The sequence below is a fragment of the Dendronephthya gigantea genome, unplaced genomic scaffold (assembly GCF_004324835.1).
Source record: "Dendronephthya gigantea isolate DGI-Jeju-01 unplaced genomic scaffold, DenGig_1.0 000015F, whole genome shotgun sequence".
Classification (NCBI taxonomy): Eukaryota; Metazoa; Cnidaria; class Anthozoa; order Malacalcyonacea; family Nephtheidae; genus Dendronephthya; species Dendronephthya gigantea.
The window spans coordinates 195,064-215,059 of NW_021163025.1; the positions used below are offsets into that span (position 1 = coordinate 195,064).

The following is a 19,996-nucleotide window of genomic DNA, read 5'->3' on the forward strand; positions in this document are numbered from 1 at the left end:
TTCGGGCGGGGTGTTCGACTTTTATAGCATAATTTGAAAGAATTCGATGGAACTCCATGATTAATTTACTGATCACGTGGTACAATCGAGCTTTCTGATTGGATGATTTACAGTTGAGATATAATATTAGTTTTAGTTACATTAAAGTTTTATTCTTATGAACCACAAGCAGAGCTGCAAAGCATCTTCCTGAACACATGCATTAAATAAAAGTTTTAATTTTGGTCAAAAAATGTGGAAATAAGCTATAACATGAGAATGAGGGGCCAAGACCGGGAGCCTCGTTCTCGTGTGAGGCTTATATGAAAAATAATTTTTGATGCATGTGTTGAAGAAGGATGTTTTGTATCTTTTCATGTGCCTCATGAGAGTAAAACTTTCATTTAAGGTGGTTCTAAATTTAAAACGATAATGTTGTGACATAATTATCGAAAAGGCCTATTACTGCCTTTAATAGACCAAAAATTATCTTGACTTGACTTTGAGCTTCGTCGGTCCTTTGTTATAGGCCTTTCGTTATACTAATTTTCCTAGAAAGGCACTTAATTGGGTCGAAACTCCGAGGCGCTTTTTTTCTCTGGTTTAGGCAGTTGTTTTACCACATTTCATAAGACGTTTATTATTATATGACGACAAATTTCACCAAATAAGGTCATCAAAAAACGTATACTTGAAACTATACTGTATTACGCACGGGAAAATGCCGTATTACACCTTTCTGACCGTTTTCTGACTGATCTCCATCCTTAATTTTTAGGGCATAATGGACATTTCAATTTAACAAATTCGTCCAGTATTTTGAAAGGAGAGATTGCCTTCATTAAACAACTTCAGGAATGGTTGGGAAAGAAATGTAATTGGAATCTTTGTTACCGTGCTTCAAGAGATGGTTGGAGAGCCCAAGATTTTCACAGTCATTGTGACAATAAAGGACCGACCGTGGTTTTGGTGAAGGCCAATAATTGTATCTTTGGTGGATACGCTGACGTAAGCTGGCAAGGTATGTGAAATTATGTAAAATAAGAATTACGGCGCTTAACATCAAAAAGTCCGCAGTGTAAAAATTTTTGGAATCATGATCTGTCATGGTTATTGGAAAGTCTTGAAATTGTCACTTATCATGAGAAAATTACTGATAATATTTTTCACGTAGTCCAGTCCACCAAACCATAGACATTCAAAGGAATGAATACCTTTGATTGTCTATGGTCAAACGTAGAAATTAATCTTCAAAATGTTTACTTATTACGGAGTTTCTATTTTGTTAATGTAAGATACGAAACTCTTTTTGACTCATCTGAATAATGCAGGTATCGATGGGTTTGATGTTTTGTCCGTAAAAAACCTGACTACATGACAGATCTGTTCTTTTATTTCATTTTTAATTAAGGTAATGTTGGGTATACAAATTCCAAATCTTCATTTATTTTTTCACTACGAAACAAAGACAACCTTGCTCCATTTATTGCTAACATCAAGCAACGCGAGGAGGGATATGCAATCTACTGTAAGTCTAGTTTTGGACCAACCTTTGGCGGAGGTTTTGATTTGCGCATTGTGAACAATCCTCAAGTTAATCAGTCACAGAGTAATTTTGGATACACGTATCAACTTCCTTCTGGTTGTATGCCTGGCAGTGAACTAGCAAATAACCTTCTTGCTGGTCAGTGGAAATTTTTAACCACAGAAATAGAAGTATTTAACTGAGAACTGTCATACTGTATATACTGGTGGCAGCCGGCCCTGACAGTCACTGATTACTATGGCAAAGATCTGCAAAAAAATTAAGTGGTAATATGGATTAAAGTCTTTAAACGGATTCAATTAGACACGTGTTAACATTAGCGTGTTTAAGGGCCTGTTTACATGCCATCTCGGTTAGGTGAGGTGAAAACTGCATGTAATGAAAGACTAATCAGGTTAAGGCTTTTATCTGATGCGCCTAGCCTAGCCGGGACAACCCGCTCCATGTAAACAGGCCTTACGATGCACTAAATCTACGACGCGGACGTTGTAATATGCCTTGATCGCAATCAATTAACACCGATTGCCTTGAATTTAAAAGGTTTAATTTTTCATGACATAACTATTCGCCATCATGGTTTTAGCTACTCCTCTTAAAAAACCATACATCAGAAGGTGCTAAATCACATACACTACAGACGTGACATACACTACAGACGTGCAAACTGCTACTAGTGTGAGGAGACCAGTAATAATTTGTTTTACATCAGAGCTTTGACTTCGTTTATCAAAAGGAGTCAAATAGGAGGCTGACAGACTAAAAATGTGGCTGACAGACAAAAATTGTAAAAGTTGTATATAATGCTGAATCAACAAAAGGCCCGTGTGCTCGTTTGTGCTGCTGCGTTTAAACTTTTCCTTTAATTTGCTGATTTGCACTCATCCGTCAGTCGGCCTTTGACTTCTTTTCCGGTTTTTTTGTAACACCTGGTGCTTAGTTTTTATGCAAATTACAGTAGTTCCTTTCTCACTCAGCGACTACGTGCTAGGTCTTGATTTTAAACCACAGCGGATCAAATGTCAGGAAAGCAACAGAGTTTAGGAACAAGTCGAGCAGGGCCTCTCTTAACATATAGACTGGGGACCAGGCCCCAATTTTGGTCCCCCAGTTAGGTATTTTGCCCCCCAGTTGAAAATGAAAAATCCCCTGTTTAAAGGAAACATTGATAGGAAATTAGGATTGCATTAATATTTCCCGACAACTGATGTATTAGCATTGGATTTTGTAAGCCAACCTTTGCTGAATGTAATTTCACTAATATCATTTATCGAGTGTTAAAACATAATATTTTTTATCAGTATTATTTGAAAATCAGGCAACTGATGTAAAAAAATTTCCAGGTACCCCCTTCGGCCAAGATCAACCTTTATATTTTGCTGCGCCAGAGAGCGGGTCAAATGACAGCAAAGCAACAGAGTTTAGAAGTAAGTCAAGCAGGGCCTCTCTTAACATATAGACTGGGGATCTAGGCCCCAATCATTGGTCCCCCAGTTAAGTATTTTGCCCCTTAGTAAAAATCCCCTGTTTAAAGGAAACATTGATAAAAAGTGAAGCCAGTTACATTAGTTCCCGACAATGTTTTAGCATTGGATTCTGTAAGCTAACCTTTGCTGAATGGAATTTCACGAATATCATCTGTGGAGCGTGAAAACATAATATTTTGCATTCTATTTTAAAATCAGGCAACAGATGGCAAAAAATTTCGAAGTACTCCCTTCGCCACGATCAACCTTATACTTTGCTGCGCCGGAAACAGGTCCTTTTTTGCAATCCCCCCCGCCCCCACTCGAAATTCTTTAAAAGAGGTCCTGAAGTCTAGCAGCAAACTCCACGCTGTATTGAGATATTGAAAATAACAGTAGAATGCTTCATATATGGTATTCGTCGGAATATTAATCAGAGGCAAATAGCATTCATAATAACCTGCTTGATGTCAAATAGGCGCTCGTAATAAGGCGCATCAAGTCTATTCAGACAGCATGTGTCATTGTTACCCGCTACAAAAATCTATCTCTCGAAACCAAATGCGCTCGAGCAAAGGAAAGCGCTATGCTTTTGTTTTTTTTCTTATAGAAAAAGTTTTCTACGGTTAATTGCCACACCGTCATTGTTTTCAACTGACGAAGTCTCCGACCTACTTTCAACGTATGCAAAAGAATGTTTGTCTTGCTGTCTCGCGCTAGATTGTAGATTCGGTGAAACAGGAAGGTGTGTTTAATAGTTGGACAGCCATAGAAGACGCATGTTGTCTGAATTTTAAAGTAAAGGCGTTGTCATTTCAAATATGGCAAGTGCTTCGACAGACTGTAGTAGTGTTGTTGAAGTTAAAGATCTTCTCACTTGCACATTGTGCTCTAGATATTTAAATGATCCAAGGAGTTTGACTTGTCTTCATCATTTCTGTAAAGGGTGTTTAGGTAGGTCATGTTAACATGTTTGGTATTGATTTTATACTAAGAACCATGTACAACCATAGGGGACGGAATAACGTAAAACGTGCATCTGCATAGTAAATTTTAAGCTCAAATTTTGGCTTTTTCCATCATGTTTATAACAACGCACTAGAAATGGTTTCGACTTTCGATTAAAGTGACAACAGTACTAATGTGCAAGTTAACGTCGGCTCTACAGTTTCATATTCACTTTTAGATTCAGATTCAGACATGAATATGAAGATAGCCGGGTATCTGACGTACAAAATGTGGAATAACTAACTCAGCTACTTTCCATGCAATAGATTTTTCTCTGCGAGTCATTCTTGATCTATGCATTAGGCATTATTTGAGGATATTTTGAGTTTATTTGACCCAAGCACGTCTTTATGCAGCGTCGTATTGCGGTTTGTGATCAGCGAAATATTTTTCGTTATTTCTCCCAAAATACGAACAATATATCTTCCATACTGAATGTCATTCTTTATATGGATATAATTAATTGTATTATTGAACTTTTGATTCGAAAGCGCTCGCCGTTTACTCAGGAAAATTCGCAAATCGCAGTCAATGAGAAACTGCTTTTGTCATTTGACTCTAACAACATGACACTTGCGAAATAAAATTCCTCGCACCGGCCACTCGTGCACTAAGAGGACCTCTCATCGAAAGTCATCATAAATTGTCCGGATATATTTTATATATTCAAACAACTTTCCATTTTGGCTAGAAAATTCGCAAAACACAACCAGTGCTTTTGGCGATAATACGGGTGGGGGTTGAAAATCACTAACAGTGCGATTTGTTCGACTGTGAGCACAATTATAATTTGTTTCTGATTTTTTTTCCAGGAGTTGACAATAAATTGTGCACAAGTATACAAATCATTTGTCATATTTGTCTCCAAAGAAAGAATAATGAGTTCGCTTAGTACGTAAACTGGTTGCGCACAACCCCCCGGATGAATCTGTCACAAACGCAAATTTCGCGCTGTTTCATATTCATTTTCATATTCGCGCTAAAATCACGCTGCTCGCGATAAAATGTTTACTTACTCAGTTTTATTTCATGCAATAAGCTCGTCCGTCAAAGTCAATTTTGTTGAGTATATGACGCATTCGAAAAATGTATTTTGAGGCTATTTGGCCAAAACACGAAGTCGGGAAAATTCGCAGAAGCTGCATGATTATGATGTAAGTTAAGGCAGCGTCATGTTTGCGGTTTGCGATCAGCGAAATACTTTTCGCTATTTCTTTTAAACTAGGAACTATATATCTTCCATACTGAATGTCATTCTTTATATGGATATAATTAATTGTATTATCGAATTTTTACTTCGAAAGCGCTCGCCGTTAGTCAGGAAAATTCGCAAATCGCAGTCAATGAGAAACTGCTTTTCGGTCATTTGACTCGAACAACAACATCTCTCGCACCGGCCACTCGTGCGCTTAGAGGAGATCTCACCGAAAGTCTTTTCTCCACAGTTATCATAAATTGTCCTGATATATTTTATATATTCAAACAACTTTCTGTTTTGGCTAGAAAATTCGCAAAACACAACCAGCGCTTTGGCAATTATACGGGTGGGGGTTGAAAATCACTAACAGTGTGATTTGTCCGAGTGTAAGCGCAATTATAATTTGTTTCTGATTTTTTTCCAGGAGTTGACAATAAATTGTACAAAGTATATAAATATTTTTTATAGAAGTTATATTTGTTTCCAAACAAAGAATAATGAGGTCGTTTAATACGTAAATTGTTGCGCACAACCCCCCGAATAAGTCTGTCACAAACGCAAATTTCGCGCTGTTTCACATTCATTTTCATATTCGCTCTGTAATTACGTTGCTCGCAGTAAAATGTAGAATTACTCAGTTTCTTTTCATGCAAAAAGCTCATCCATGAAAGTAATTCTTGTTGAATATATGGCGCATTCGAAAAATGTATTTTGGAGTTATTTGACAGAAACACCGAGTATGGAAAATTCGCAGAAGCTGCATGACTATAATGTAAGCTCATGCAGCGATTGGTGCTCAGCTAAGATACTTTTTATCCGGGGGGTTGTACGCAATTAGTTTACGTAATAAACGACCTCATTATTCTTTCTCTGGAAACAAATATGACTTCTATAAAGAATATTTATATACTTGTGCACAATTTATTATCAACTCCTGGATTCAGAATTCAGAAGCAAATGAGAATTGTGCTCACACTCGGACAAATCGCAGTTATCGCACTGCTCCCTGGTTATATTGGAACTTATGTACAACAGTATTGTATTACTTTACCTGTGCAGCAAACTGCAAATAATTATCTAGTGCAAAAGTTATTTTTGTTGGGCAAATTCAAACATGCCCCACATACATGTAATTTTAGCTTGCTAAACTAATTGTTTATAACCATATAATATAAGTACTTCCTGCTGCTCAAACCTCAACATAATTTTGAAAAGTTTTTTGAAATCTATTTTCCAGCTACCTAATTTAAAATATAATGTCGGCTAAGATGTAAATTGAAACTAAGATATACTCCAAAATGAATGATGCCTGCAATCACCAGCCATTCATTATTACTACGTAGACTTCTTTAAAGCTTAATCTTTCCCCTCCAGTCAGCAAAATACTAACTGAAATGAATACATACGACATTATCTCAATTAAAGCTGTATTTTATTAGCTGATTGAAGGCCAGGAAGGATGCTATTTCTTCTTATGCGTTTCTCTGCAAGTTTGGAGGATATATTGTTTTCTCAACTATTTTTCACAAAATATCCTGCTCTAGATGCATGCTGTGTTTTTTATTGTTGTTCAGGAAAGTATGTTAAACGTCTACGAGAAGGTGACAAGAATATCGAGACATTCCCTTGCCCAACATGTTGCTCAGAGTTTACACTTAAGCCAGATCAAGATGTCGCTGAGGTGCAAACTAATCAATTTCTAAAGAACACCCTTGAAATCATGGAAATTCAGCAAAAAGCCAAATTGTCTACTGTGTGTTCACGCTGCCATAACCCTGCCATCAATCTCTGTGTGTCATGTGAAATACGCATGTGCAAAAAGTGCTCCGAGGCCCATGACAACTGGTTTACTAAGAATCACAACGTGTTGTCTATTCAGGAACTGAGCATGCCCGAGGGTCAGGTCAAGGTAAAAAGCAAGCCTTACTGCGAGCAACATAAAGAAAATGTACTCGAAGTTTATTGTGAAACATGCAATGAACTTTGTTGCATACGCTGCATGTTGTTAAGTCATCAAAAGCCAGACCATTTCTGCGTGGCGGTGAGCGAGATTGCGACGAACCAAAGAGAAACTTTGCAATCGAACTGTGCAACACTTGTCGAGAAATTATCCGAAGGGAAAGTGGCATTGAAAAACATTGCTCAAGTGATGAAATCTCTCGGGGATAATGCTAACACAGCGAAAGAACAAATCAGAGAACACAAGAAAAGTATCTTGAAAGTTGTATCGGAGAAACTTGACGAGAAGGAAAAGAAAATGAACGAGGAAGTGGACAAGATTTATGATGAATTATGCAATGAACTGTGCGAACAAAATGATGAAGTTAAAGATTATGTTGGAAAAGTCCAGGTCTCAATCTCCTTTCCGACGAAACTGCTAAAAGAAGGGTCTATCGAAGAAATTCTCTCAGCACGGAAACTGATTGATGAGAATATTGAGAAGCTACAGAAAGAGCAACCGTACGATCTCACCCCAGCGAATGATGGTGATATTAAGTATGTGCCTGGAGATATTAGCCAAGTCAGTGCTGATGGAATTGTTGATAAATTTGGTCATGTGAAAGGTATGTGCGAACGACGCAATAATAGCTGAAATAAGTTTGTGAGGTTTTCAACTTTAACTATCTCACTGAAAATTAAGCCTTTGCTGCATATAGAGTTATTCCATATTTTCACAATAAATGAATATATATTTTCTAGATGATGCCCTCATCCCTGCTAATCTAAAAACGTCCTCAAGTATTTTGGAAGGAAAGGTCGCATTCATGAGACGGTTACACAAGTGGGTGGGAAATAATTGTAAATGGAATCTCTGTTACCGAGCTTCAAGAGATGGCTGGAATGCTCAAACTTTTCATTCACGTTGTGACAATAAAGGACGGACTGTGGTTTTGGTGAAAGCCAATAATTGTATCTTTGGCGGATACACTGACCAAAGTTGGTCTACAAGTAGAAGTACGTATGATGAGATTTCTAAATGATTATTTTTCCCTTATTGAATAAGGCCTAGGTTATACGTCGCATTTTAGTCGCGTCGAATGCAATTCAGACAATAGATAATGAGATGGTAATGAAACTTAGTGAGGTTAATCAGCTCATTATCTATTGTTTGAATTGCATTCGACGCGACCAAAATGCGACGTATAACCTAGGCTTAAGCTATATAATAGTTCTTTTGTGCACTGTTATTCAAACTAAATATTTATACTTTTTCCCTTCATAGACAATACTTGGAGAAACTCAAGTTCGTCATTTCTATTCTCACTACAAAACAAAGACAACCTTGCCCTTGGTCCATTCATTGCCAACATCAAACAAGGTCAGCAGCAGCATGCAATAAACTGTTCGTCTTCATATGGGCCGAACTTTGGTTCAGGTCCTGACCTGCGCATTTGTAGCAATGCTAACGTAAATCAGTCATGCTGCAATTTTGGAAGCACCTACCAACTCCCTCCTGGCTATGATTGTGGCAGCGAACAAGCATATAAACTTCTCGCAGGTCAAAAGAGTTTTATAACAACAGAAATTGAAGTTTTCAACTGACTTTTACCTAATGTAATGGAGTACATTATCAGAAATAATATTTGTAGTCATGAAAATATGGTCATAAAAGTGTGGCTCGAGGAAAGAGGAACGCGGTAAAAAGACAAGTTCCGACTTTACTGACTCTGCCAGACACAAGTGTAGAGCTTACACATTTACTTTATGAATATTTACCAGGCCGGCGGTTGTACTTATAGCTAGGCCATGCTAATTAATTTGTTAAATATTCTTTTACATATACTGCCATTCTGATACGTTTCATTCTCTTTGAAAAAAATCTATTATGTAATTTGTTTTATGTAATATTGTCATTGTTGTGCTGTCTTTCCTATCGATTCAGTAGCCATCAGATTTCAGGTCGACGACACAAGCCGAACGCGATATGTCAACGCGACGCGAATTTTCAGTCAGTTCTATATAGAAGCATAAAAATTTCGTTCAGGAAGCAAAATTTGGAATATACGGAACGCCAGAACAGTCAAGAGTTAAGTAATCTTTAAGAATGTTATGATTGATTAAAATTAAAAAGCGTAAAAAATTCGCGCCGCGTTGCCAAATCGCGTCCTGTCTGTGTGGGCCTTTAGAAATACTTTCTAATTTAGGAATACCGAGGTTTAATCTGGGTTATACCAAACAAAAGCCTAAAGGCAATTTGCATACAAATTTGTGTTCTGGTGGTTGGTGGATAGAGCGAGCGTGTGTTGTCTGTGTTGTCGATGCAACCTTTCCACAACAGGTGTAATATCAGCCTTGTACCCCGGCAATTTAATAGTAAAAAAATAATGTTGTGTTCAGTTATTGTATACAGGTCAGCTGAAAATGCGAGCGCGCGGAGGTGCTTGGGTGGCTGTGTATATTTCAAATCAACTCAGTCACTGAATCAACCTTATCGCCTAATCGCAGGCTAAAATAGAGCTCCACTCTCCACTCAGTAGTTCCACTCAGTGCACTGGAATCTGGATTCCAATTCCAAGAATCAAATTTCCGTGAACAAACTCAACCACAACTTTATACTTTGATTTTATAATGCGATCGTTTCGTTGAATTTACTAAGCCAAGGTGCAAGAGAAGCTGAAGCGAGAAAGGCAATGGCGAATTTTCCCCCCGACAGTGGTTCTGTTGATGAAATCACAGATCTTCCCACTTGCTCGTTGTGCTCAAATATTTTACATGATCCAAAAAGCTTGACATGTCTTCATAATTTCTGTAAAGGATGCTTAGGTACGTATATGATATTACTTTGAAATTATAGTTGTTGTATTACGACGCGTGGTTATAATGGTTATAAGTGGTACCATAGGTAGCCCAACACTCGTGTTTCGCGCGCGTACACGCTACTCAGTGATTAGCATATTATTCTAATTTATCTTAAGGTTGGCAACTTTATCACCAATTATCAATAATATATCACATACATACATGTCGAACTTCGATAAAAACTGAAAAACTACCACAAAATACTGCAAAATTAATAAATATAAATGAACTTGGATATATTTTCTAAATTTCGACATAGTTTTTAGCTTCAAAATGTATTGGGAAATACGGAAATTTGTTTATTTAAAATAAAGTTTTTGAAAATACATTGTCGAAATTTTCTTGTCGATAGGCGGGATCCAATTTACTAGACATTACGTCACCTTTGGAGATATTCGGAGTAAATCCTATTGGCTGCTCCAGTGAACTATAATAAATAACTGGAGGTACTCGCTCGAAATTTGTGTGTATAGTATCGCCATTTGTAGTAATTTCATCAGGGCAGCGTGGTTTTGATTTCGTGGTGACGCTTCTGTCAAGAATTGCTTAATTATATCACATGTATATAAAACCCTTTATATATGTCGCGCAACTTCGCCTCTCTGCAAGTTACGCTGCTGCTGGCACCAGATTCAACGAATACCACAACTCGGGGACTGTATTTTTAACTTTTATTAACACTCTATGTACAGGTATATTTTGTACACACTTTAGTGCACGTCGATGACACAATACTCCTAAGACAACACGCTTAAGAAAGACACACTTGCTCTGACGTTACGGTGACAACACACCACACAATACAACTCTCCTAACAACACTAACCTAAAGTTTACAATTCTACATATATTTATACTAAAGCTATAGGGGATATGATTCCATTTTGACATCAATTTCCTTTGCGCAATTTATGCATGTCCCGGGATGTTTTTTCCCGCAACGCGGTTAACTCTCTAACCGCACTGCCCCCATTCTTCCATCCGTTTGCGTTAGCGTGTGGGACAGGCGGTCTCCTTCTTCGTGGTTGGACGTGCGTTTGTTTGCGCGCATTATTTCCCCTGTTTTCAAGTTTCTCTATTTCCACATAAATGAATATAATTATATGAATATAAAATACACACACAACACAAACATGACATTTGACACATTTTCACGACAATATATAACCCTTAAAACCCTTTAACTACATTTTGCATAGTTAAATCCTGGTCGACTCAGAAATGCACGCCTCTGATTGGCCAATTCTGTCCTTAACTACAGTTAAGAGTTCAGAACATCAGGCCATTAAGGCCCCAGAACATCAAAAAGTCCGTAGAATGTAAAAATTTTTGGTATCATGATTTCTCATGGTTATTCGAAAGTCTTGAAATTGTCACTTATCATCATTAAATTACTGATAATATTTATCACGTAGTTCAGTCGAACAAACCATAGACATTCAAAGGAATGAATACCTTTGATTGTCTATGATCAAACGTAGAAATTAATCTTCAAAAATGTTTACTTATTTCGGAGTTTCTATTGTTCTTTATGTGAGATAAGAAATTCTTCTTGACTCATCTGAATAATGTAGGTATTGATGGTTTTGATGTTATTTCGGTAAAAAATCCTGACTACATGATGAAACTGTTCTTCTATGACTTTTATTTCAAATGAAGCTTCGCTCTCCCGTCGCGTCCTGCCCAAGCACCCCTGCGCGCTCGCACATCTCAGCCACAGATCTCTATAATACGCTTAATGCAGCCTTTATGTTTTCCAATAAAGCGCCTGGATACGAGGCTGTCTTTAAGGGCCTGTTTACATGGAGCGAGTTATCCCGGCTATAGCGGGCTAGGTCGAAACTGCATATAATGAAAGACTAATCAGGTAAGCCTTTGATCTGATGCGCTTTTTACCTCGTCTAGCCAGGATAACCCTACCTCCTCCGCAGCCATATTTGCCCGAAAAAAGCCTGCGGAGGAGTTTAACCCACTCCATTTAAACAGGCCTTAATAGACCCTTTGCATGTTAAACTACTTTTTGATCGGTGCAAAATAATCCAATCAAATCACCACAGCTGAAAAGAGCGTATCAAAATTAGTAAAAATGCAAAGTTTGGTTGCGAAATGTCGTAAAATACGGAAAATATAGCCTTACAAAGTTTGCAAATTTGTATACTTTAGTTTAACGCACGCAAAATGTTACCATTTTGGATTATTTTGCACAGATCAAAAAGTAGTCTAACATGCAAAGAGTCTATTAAATGCACTAATCTACGACGCGGACGTTGTAATATGCCTTGATCGCAATAAATTAACACAGATTGCTTTGGATTTAAAAGGTTTAATTTTTCTTGACACAACTATTCGCCATCATGGTTTTAGCACAGATTAACACCCAGATGTCTCACTTCTGACTCAAAAGCGTAAGGGATTCGTCACTGCGCATCGCTTTCTGCGCACGCTTAGCAAGTGACTAGAGGTATTCACCCCCCCGAAATAAAATTTCAAAATAGAAACGAACTGAATTGAAGTGAAAAACTGCACGATGTGTCAAATGAGTCGGAATATATGTACATTTATTGATTTGTACAGGAAGTTCCATTCAATGTAAAGATATTCAAACACTTTTTAAAAGAAATATGTTTGAAATTATGGAGGTTTCTACTGCTTATAATTTTCCGCTCCTACGACAATCGAAAAAATAAAACACTCGTACAATATTGAAAACGAGGTACTCTAAACTCACTTTTTCAAAGCGCGTATAGATGATGATGGATTCAGACACAAACTTAACTACACAGTCTCCTTCTTTAGCAAATGAGAGGAGGTTTTTTCCCATGTATAAAATAGTTCGGCTCCATTTTGAAATTTTCGGGGGGTGAATACCTCTAGTCACTTGCTGAGCAAGCGCTTACGTTTTTTTAATCAGAAGTGAGACATCTGTGTAATCTGCGGTTTTAGCTACTCCTCATTTAAAAACCATACATCAGAAGGTGCTAAATCACATACACTACAGACATGACATACACTACAGACGTACAAACTGCTACCAGTGTGAGGAGACCAGTAAAAATTTGTTTTACATCGCAGCTTTGACTTCGTTTATCAAAAGGAGTCAAATAGGAGTGATTTTTATCCCTGTTGGGAAACTGTGGAAATTAGAGCCGTTTTATTTTACGTCCGCGTCGTAGATTTGGTGAATCTTAATTTGGGATCAACTGACTGAACCCTATTGTTTGTGTTTCCTCACAACTCTAAAGTTCTTTACTTGTGTTTGAAATAACTTCCTACCTCCATACTTCCAAAATACTTCCACATTGTCGACGTATAATAGTTTAAAAAATATTTGGAGAAGACAAAGCGACTATCGCTATGAATAATCACATTAAATATGGTTTTCTGTACAAAATGTTATGATCGCCCCGTCATAAGATTGTTGCATATGGAAAAATTTTCGAACTGATTTCTATAATGCCTCTCACGGAATTCTGAGCATAAGCCATTGCTAATTGCATTATTTTCAAAATAGTTTTGTCTAGGTACAAGGCGTCCCATGCTCGATTTATTTATCAGAAGTGATCAGCTGAAAATGTATTTCATTTTGACCGAATTTAAGGCGGAAAGGCAAAAAATGCTAAAATTGTATGATAATGCTGAATCAACAAAAGGCCCGTGTGCTCGTTTGTGCTGCTGCGTTTAAACTTTTTTTTAATTTGCTGATTTGCACTCATCCGTCAGTCGACCTTTGACTTCTTTTCCGTTTTTTTTGTAACACCTAGTGCTAAGTTCTTATGCAAATTACAGTAGTTCCTTTCTCACTCAGCGACTACGTGCTAAGTCCTGATTTTAAACCACAGTGGATCAAATGTCAGGAAAGCAACAAAGTTTTGGAACTAGTCAAGCAGGGCCTCTCTTAACATATAGACTGGGGACCAGGCCCCAATTTTGGTCCCCCAGTTAGGTATTTTGCCCCCCAGTTACAAATGAAAAATCCCCTGTTTAAAGGAAACATTGATAAAAATAAGGATTGCATTAATAGTTCCCGACAATGTTAGCATGGGATTCTGTAAGCCAACCTTTGCTGAATGTAATTTCACTAATATCATCTATCGAGTGTTAAAACATAATATTTTGCATCAGTATTATTTGAAAATCAGGCAACTGATGTCAAAAAATTTCCAAGCACCCCCTTCGGCCAAGATCAACCTTTATACTTTGCTGCGCCAGAGAGATGCAATGCACCCTCCCCCAGTCGGTGAGTCTAGCAGCAAACTCCACGCTGTATTGATCAAGATATTGAAATACGTGGGAATATTAATCAGAGGCAAATAGCATTCATAATAACCTGCTTGATGTCAACTAGGCACTCGTAATAAGGCGCATGAAGTCATCTATTCAGACAGCATTTGTCATTGTTACCCGCTACAACCCGCTACATGCGTCATGTTTACCGGTTCCTTTTAAACCATGACGTGTAAGGATCTTTATCCATGCTCAGCACTTCCGATCCGCGACTAGTAATTATTCATTCCATTATTAAATCTCTCAAAAACCGAATGCGCTGAAGCAAAGGAAAGCGCCATGCTTTTGTTTGTTTTGCGGTTAATTGACTCACCGTCATTGTTTAATTTGTTTTCAACTGACGACCTACTTTTAACGTATGCAAAAGAATGTGTCTTGCTGTCTCGCGCTGGATTGTAGTATAAACAAAGTATAATGGCGGGGGTTTTGCTTTACGTAAATTAGAAAATTATACGTACATCCTTTATGTTTATTGTTACATTGTTACCATGCTGTATAAGAAAGGCTTCCATGTTTGAAATAGCATTTTCAAACACAGCTACAAACAAGTTTCATAAGTTCATATTCAAAGGAGTGGACGTCTGGTGGACTCCAGTGATCTCGGCTGCGATCAGTGTAGTTTTTTTGCATCATACATTTTCGGGGGGGAGTATGGAAGGATTGAAAGCAATGACTATGGTTTTTATGTGCGTTTTTGCGGCATTTTTATTCGCTGTCCAAGGTATTGTTCCATGATGTTCTTCTCGAAGACGTTTGTTGATTTCTTACTATAATTTTATAATCATATGAACCATATTGAAACATAATAAACGCAATGAATATTGCATTTATTAATACCAAATTTCACATCAAATGTTAAAAATGTAAACACTTCAGTACATGTATTGACCTCGGAAGCACTCGCAGCACATAGCAGTAGGTATATGTGTAGTGGTTGTGATGTTTAAAACCTTGAAAATTGCTGTAGCTATTAGAGTAAGCTGGGCAAGGACAAGTGGAAAAGGCTTGAGTGTTTAGCTAATATGTAGACATATACCAAAGTATGATGACATACAATTTTTGACATACAAAGAAAGTATGATGGGTTTAACAACATGGTTTAACAATGCATTTTTTATGATTTAGCTGCAGCAAAGCCAATCTCTCTTGATGCATTTTTCTTTGAACAAATACAAGATGATAAAAATGTTACTGGTGCTTCCAAAATTTACACCATTGAGGTATTTAAAAAGTCCTGCAATTGTAATCTGTGCTCCCTCTATTTAATTTCACTTAATATACCAGTGTTGCCAAAAAATCAGCCTGGCAATTTAGGCATTGCTATCACTGAAAACTTTTGCTCATCTGCTCCAGACCAGCTTATTCCTTAGTCATTTGGTGCCATATCAGATTTAAACCTTCACTCAGTCTATCTAATTAAGCCTATCATACATGATCTTGCCAATTATTTAAACCATATCCACTATCCCAATTAATGCTCACCTCACTTAATCCTTAACCATGAGTCATGAAAATAGAAACTCTCTGTGATGTCATGTTATATATGCAGTGTATATACTGAAGAACTTTGTGACCAGTAATGATGACCATGCCCTAACATTAGTTAATTATGTGTAGTGAGTGACGTACATCCAATACATGGAATTGCAAAGCTTTTCTCTACCAATAATATAGGCAATACAACCTAGAAAATATCACAAGAAGCCAAGATTCTATTTCCTACCTGTAAATAACCTATTCTGTTACTTCATCTTGCAGACTAGTGATCTAACAAATACAACAAGAAGTGAAAATGTACTTCAGCTCTCTTTTTTACAACATAATTTGTTACCTGGAGACAAGGTGACCTTCTATGATGGCAACTTTACCAGTTCTGCAGAGTACACATCATCAACAGAAACTCCTACACTATCATTCTTTACAACCTCACCTGATGCACAAGTTGTGTTTACTGCAAACAAATCTGATGTCACAACAAGCAGAAGTTTTATTTTTCTCTACCGAACCATCCCTAAAGGTATATATAAATATTGTTAATGATTTAAACATTCTCTCCTAGAGGTGCAATGAAATTACTTTCACTAATATAAGGGCTGCAGGTATTGTATGTGATTTTATTCCTCTCTAGCTGATCAATTCTATGTATTGTCCTCATATTCTTCTTTGCAGGGTATAATAAAATTTTGTGGCAACTGTATATACTGAAAATAACCTAGCTAGCTAGCATAATAAAGCTGTCCCTTTAGTTACAGTATATACTGCACATGCATATGTGATTATTAGATATCTAAATACATTTTTATTACCCTTTAGATGTTGACAGAGAATGTAATCAACTGTTTTATGGAAGATGGGGAAGTATAGACACTAGTGAGGTAATTATAATCTGATAAAGTTTCAAAGCTTCAAAGACCACCAAGACATTTGGTATTCTCTATTTTATCTCAGTGCCAGGTAGATTAGGTTAGCACATTCCAAAAAGTTTAAACATGAATGGGGTCAATTCAATACATGATCAACATTGACTTATCATTAAATGGTTTTAATGAACAAAGCAATTTGACTTTATGCAATTAAAATTTTTGGGCTCTGCTGCCCAAAGTGAAATCAATTTGGAGAGCCTTTTCCCTTAAGAGTACAGCAGTTGTATATTGCATCTTATCAACCTTACCATTAATTTGCATGATCTGGTTATTTTCAAGCCTTAGGCCAATATTGCCAATAATGCAAAAGGTCTATTATTAGTACCCTTGTTTTAATTTTTAAGTAAGGAACATATATTCGATTCGTTTTAGCATGACAGACGTTCGAAGCAGTGTAGGTATACAGTAACGCTTCCGACTTTGGGTGGAGGTACAGTCTCAATTCTCTTTGACAATCTGACGATACCAGTAGGCGAGAAATTAACAATTTGGAAGGTCGCCGGTACAAAGAATTACTCTCGATATTTTGAACCACACGGCAGCCCTCTAAAGGTGTTCACTCATGCAGATAGCGGCAGATTTCACTACATCGCGCCTGGAGTTTTGAGGACACTCGTTTTGGATTTTAATTCAACAACGCAGTTTAAAATCCGTTTCTACAAGTATAGCTACCAAAATGGTAATGATTTTTTTAAAATCAATGTTTTTGTTTTTTTTATGTTCTCATCTAGCTGGGCTATTGGGCTAAATCGAAATATTGTGTACCACAAGTCACTATTTTCAACGGCAGTTAACAGACCGTTTTTTTAAATTCAACTAAATTTTTTGAACTGTGAAAATTCATCAGTAATACAGTATGAAGTTTAGCTGTAAAAGATTGTGAAATGTGGTGAATATAGCTGATGCCCTGACGAAGAAATCCTTAATTTCAATTACTATCCTGACTTCTGGTTATTTAACTAGTTATCAACGAAATCGGCGAATCAGGAGAGATAAGCATTCCTATAACTCCATATCCAAACGATCTTTCCTTGATATACCGAATAACAGTACCAAGAGGATATGCAAAAATCACAGTCCATGGTAAGATTCGTTTGATTGCTACGGGTCCGGAATAAATTAGTGAGAACCTGCAACAGCAACCCCCCCTCCCACCCCCCTTATCGACTTACTTTCGCATTCTTGTCTGTAATGTTTTGCTGTATTTGCAATAGTTCTTGCACTTCGCCCGCCTCCGCCCTCCGGGTATTTCCCCCGCGTTCCAGACCTCCCCACCGACCATAAATTATTAACCCAACAATTGGTACAATACGTGACTACCTTCGTGCTGTAACGGCCGGAGGAATTAAGAATAATGTCAAGTGTATATTAATGTACTACATTTCAGACCTATATTTGCCTAAGTATGATAGACTCGACGTAGCCAGATTCAATGGAAAGTCATGGGACTTCGTACGAAGCTTTAAAAACGACAGTGACCTAAGTACAAACACTGTAGTGTCAGACAGCAATTCAATCGAAGTAATCTACAACAAGCTGAGCGAAAATTCAGCCAGCAGATATAGGATCACGTATTCGATGATAGAAACTAGTAAGTTTGCATGTACACATTTGCAACAATATATGAATACCTTAAAAGTATACCAATAATACAATAGTTAGTTATAGGTATGCATTTATTATTAATATATACACGATTTTCGATCATACCACCAGATAATCTATTTCCCTTCCAGCACCGAAGACGTGCAAAACGTTTCAACACGTGAAAAAATCGCAGTTCACAAAATTTACAGAACTTTATGAAGGTATGTTTTAGCAAGCCTACAGTAATTCGTATGTATTAACTGTCTTTTTAACAATTAGACAGCAAGTAGAGGTTACCATTCGTTTTCAGATAACCAGAACGAGTTGTGTAATTATTTTAGTATAATCTACTGGTAGTACAAAGGAATATTTGAAAAGAAACGAACAAATGAAATGTTAACAGTACCTGCACGTTTTATTCCTTGGCACTTTGCTCGGCACGCAATTGCGTTTTTAAAACGCGTTCACGATCGAAATTTATGCAAAAAAATTAAATAACTCTTCTTCAAAATCTTCTTTACCTTTAGTCCGCTCTATCTAAACCGATATAACCGATGACGGTTCATATGTTTATGGTTAAAGGCTTTACTTTAGGCTACTTTTTACAGGTTTTCAGATTAGATTGGAAACGAAGTTCGCCATTTTAATTAAGAAATATTTTCGCGCCAGTTAGTCGTTGATATTTAAAAAACATACATCAAAAGGCCAAATCCGAGAATGGAATGGGTAGACTGACTGCATGGCGCGAAGTCCTTAATTTGAAGTTTATTTTCATCATGAAACTTCTCAAGGTTGGGAAGGGTCCTTCACTTGCGCTGATGGCTTTGGCAACAAAAGAGTTCTTAACCATGATGTCACCATATTATGCCAGGCCAATGGCGAATGGAAATATGGGAAAAAAACCGAAGAGTGTCGCAAATTATGCCCTCCGTTAGGTAGGACAACTTAATTCTTTTCTTAGCCCTGTTGAACTATTAAGACGGGAGAGGGTGTGATACGGGGGGAGTGTTTCTATACTTTCGATCAGCATGACAACTTTCATACTATTTTCAGTCATAGTTTATTAATTTTATGATAGTATAGCATTAGAATTGCTTTTTGACTAGAGAAAACTGTCCTCATTTGCAAGAAAACAAACGTATCTCATCTTCCCCGTCAACCCCCCCCCCCCCGGGATGGTTATCTTCAAAGGCTAAGGCGAAGTCTTGTACTTTCTAGTTTCCCTTTACAATATATCTTCGCGTGGTTTGTTTCGAACATTTGGTGCTACACAAGAGCACCTCAGTGGCGATAATGTGACATTTACATGCAAGGCAATATATACGAGGCTGACCTACAAGACTGTCACGTGTACATCAACTGGTGCCTACTCCGCACCTCCGCCGTTCTGCAAAGAGCTAGACAATTCCAGTATGTATAAAAAAGCCATATATAGCTATATAATAGCTATATAAAAGCTTTTGAGCTTTTCTGAATGCATTTATTCGAATTTTAGATGGTTCAGATTTGGCTCTTGTGTTGTCCTTGTCGTTAAGCGTCCCACTTGTTTTTGTGATGATGCTTGGTCTGGGTTATATTATCTTGCGTTATACGACTTTCCTGAGTGCAGAATATCATAGGAAATTATTCGGTCCGTCGAACAGACAAGAACAAAGTCAGACAGTCCATCTGCAAGAAAACGTAGCGCTAGGCAACGGCGCAGGACTTTC

At 37.4% G+C, this 19,996-nt stretch overlaps 1 protein-coding gene and 1 long non-coding RNA gene across 3 annotated transcripts in view; both read left to right on the top strand.

Annotated features, from left to right (window-relative positions):
• LOC114519975 overlaps nucleotides 1-19,996 on the top strand; it is a 36,723-nt gene that overhangs the window by 566 nt on the left and 16,161 nt on the right. Inside the window, exons 2-3 of one of the 2 annotated variants that reach the window (XM_028540169.1) lie at nucleotides 758-1,000; nucleotides 1,391-2,112. In XM_028540169.1, coding sequence (XP_028395970.1) covers nucleotides 758-1,000; nucleotides 1,391-1,707 — 560 coding nt within the window. In that variant the 3' untranslated portion in view covers nucleotides 1,708-2,112. Of the gene's footprint in view, nucleotides 1-757; nucleotides 1,001-1,390; nucleotides 2,113-19,996 lie in introns of those variants that run through there. The other variant, XM_028540168.1, reaches the window with a different exon arrangement.
• LOC114519976 lies at nucleotides 14,913-16,140 on the top strand. Its single transcript, XR_003686655.1, has 3 exons — nucleotides 14,913-14,998; nucleotides 15,403-15,497; nucleotides 16,036-16,140. It is a non-coding gene; the product is annotated as an uncharacterized LOC114519976 (long non-coding RNA).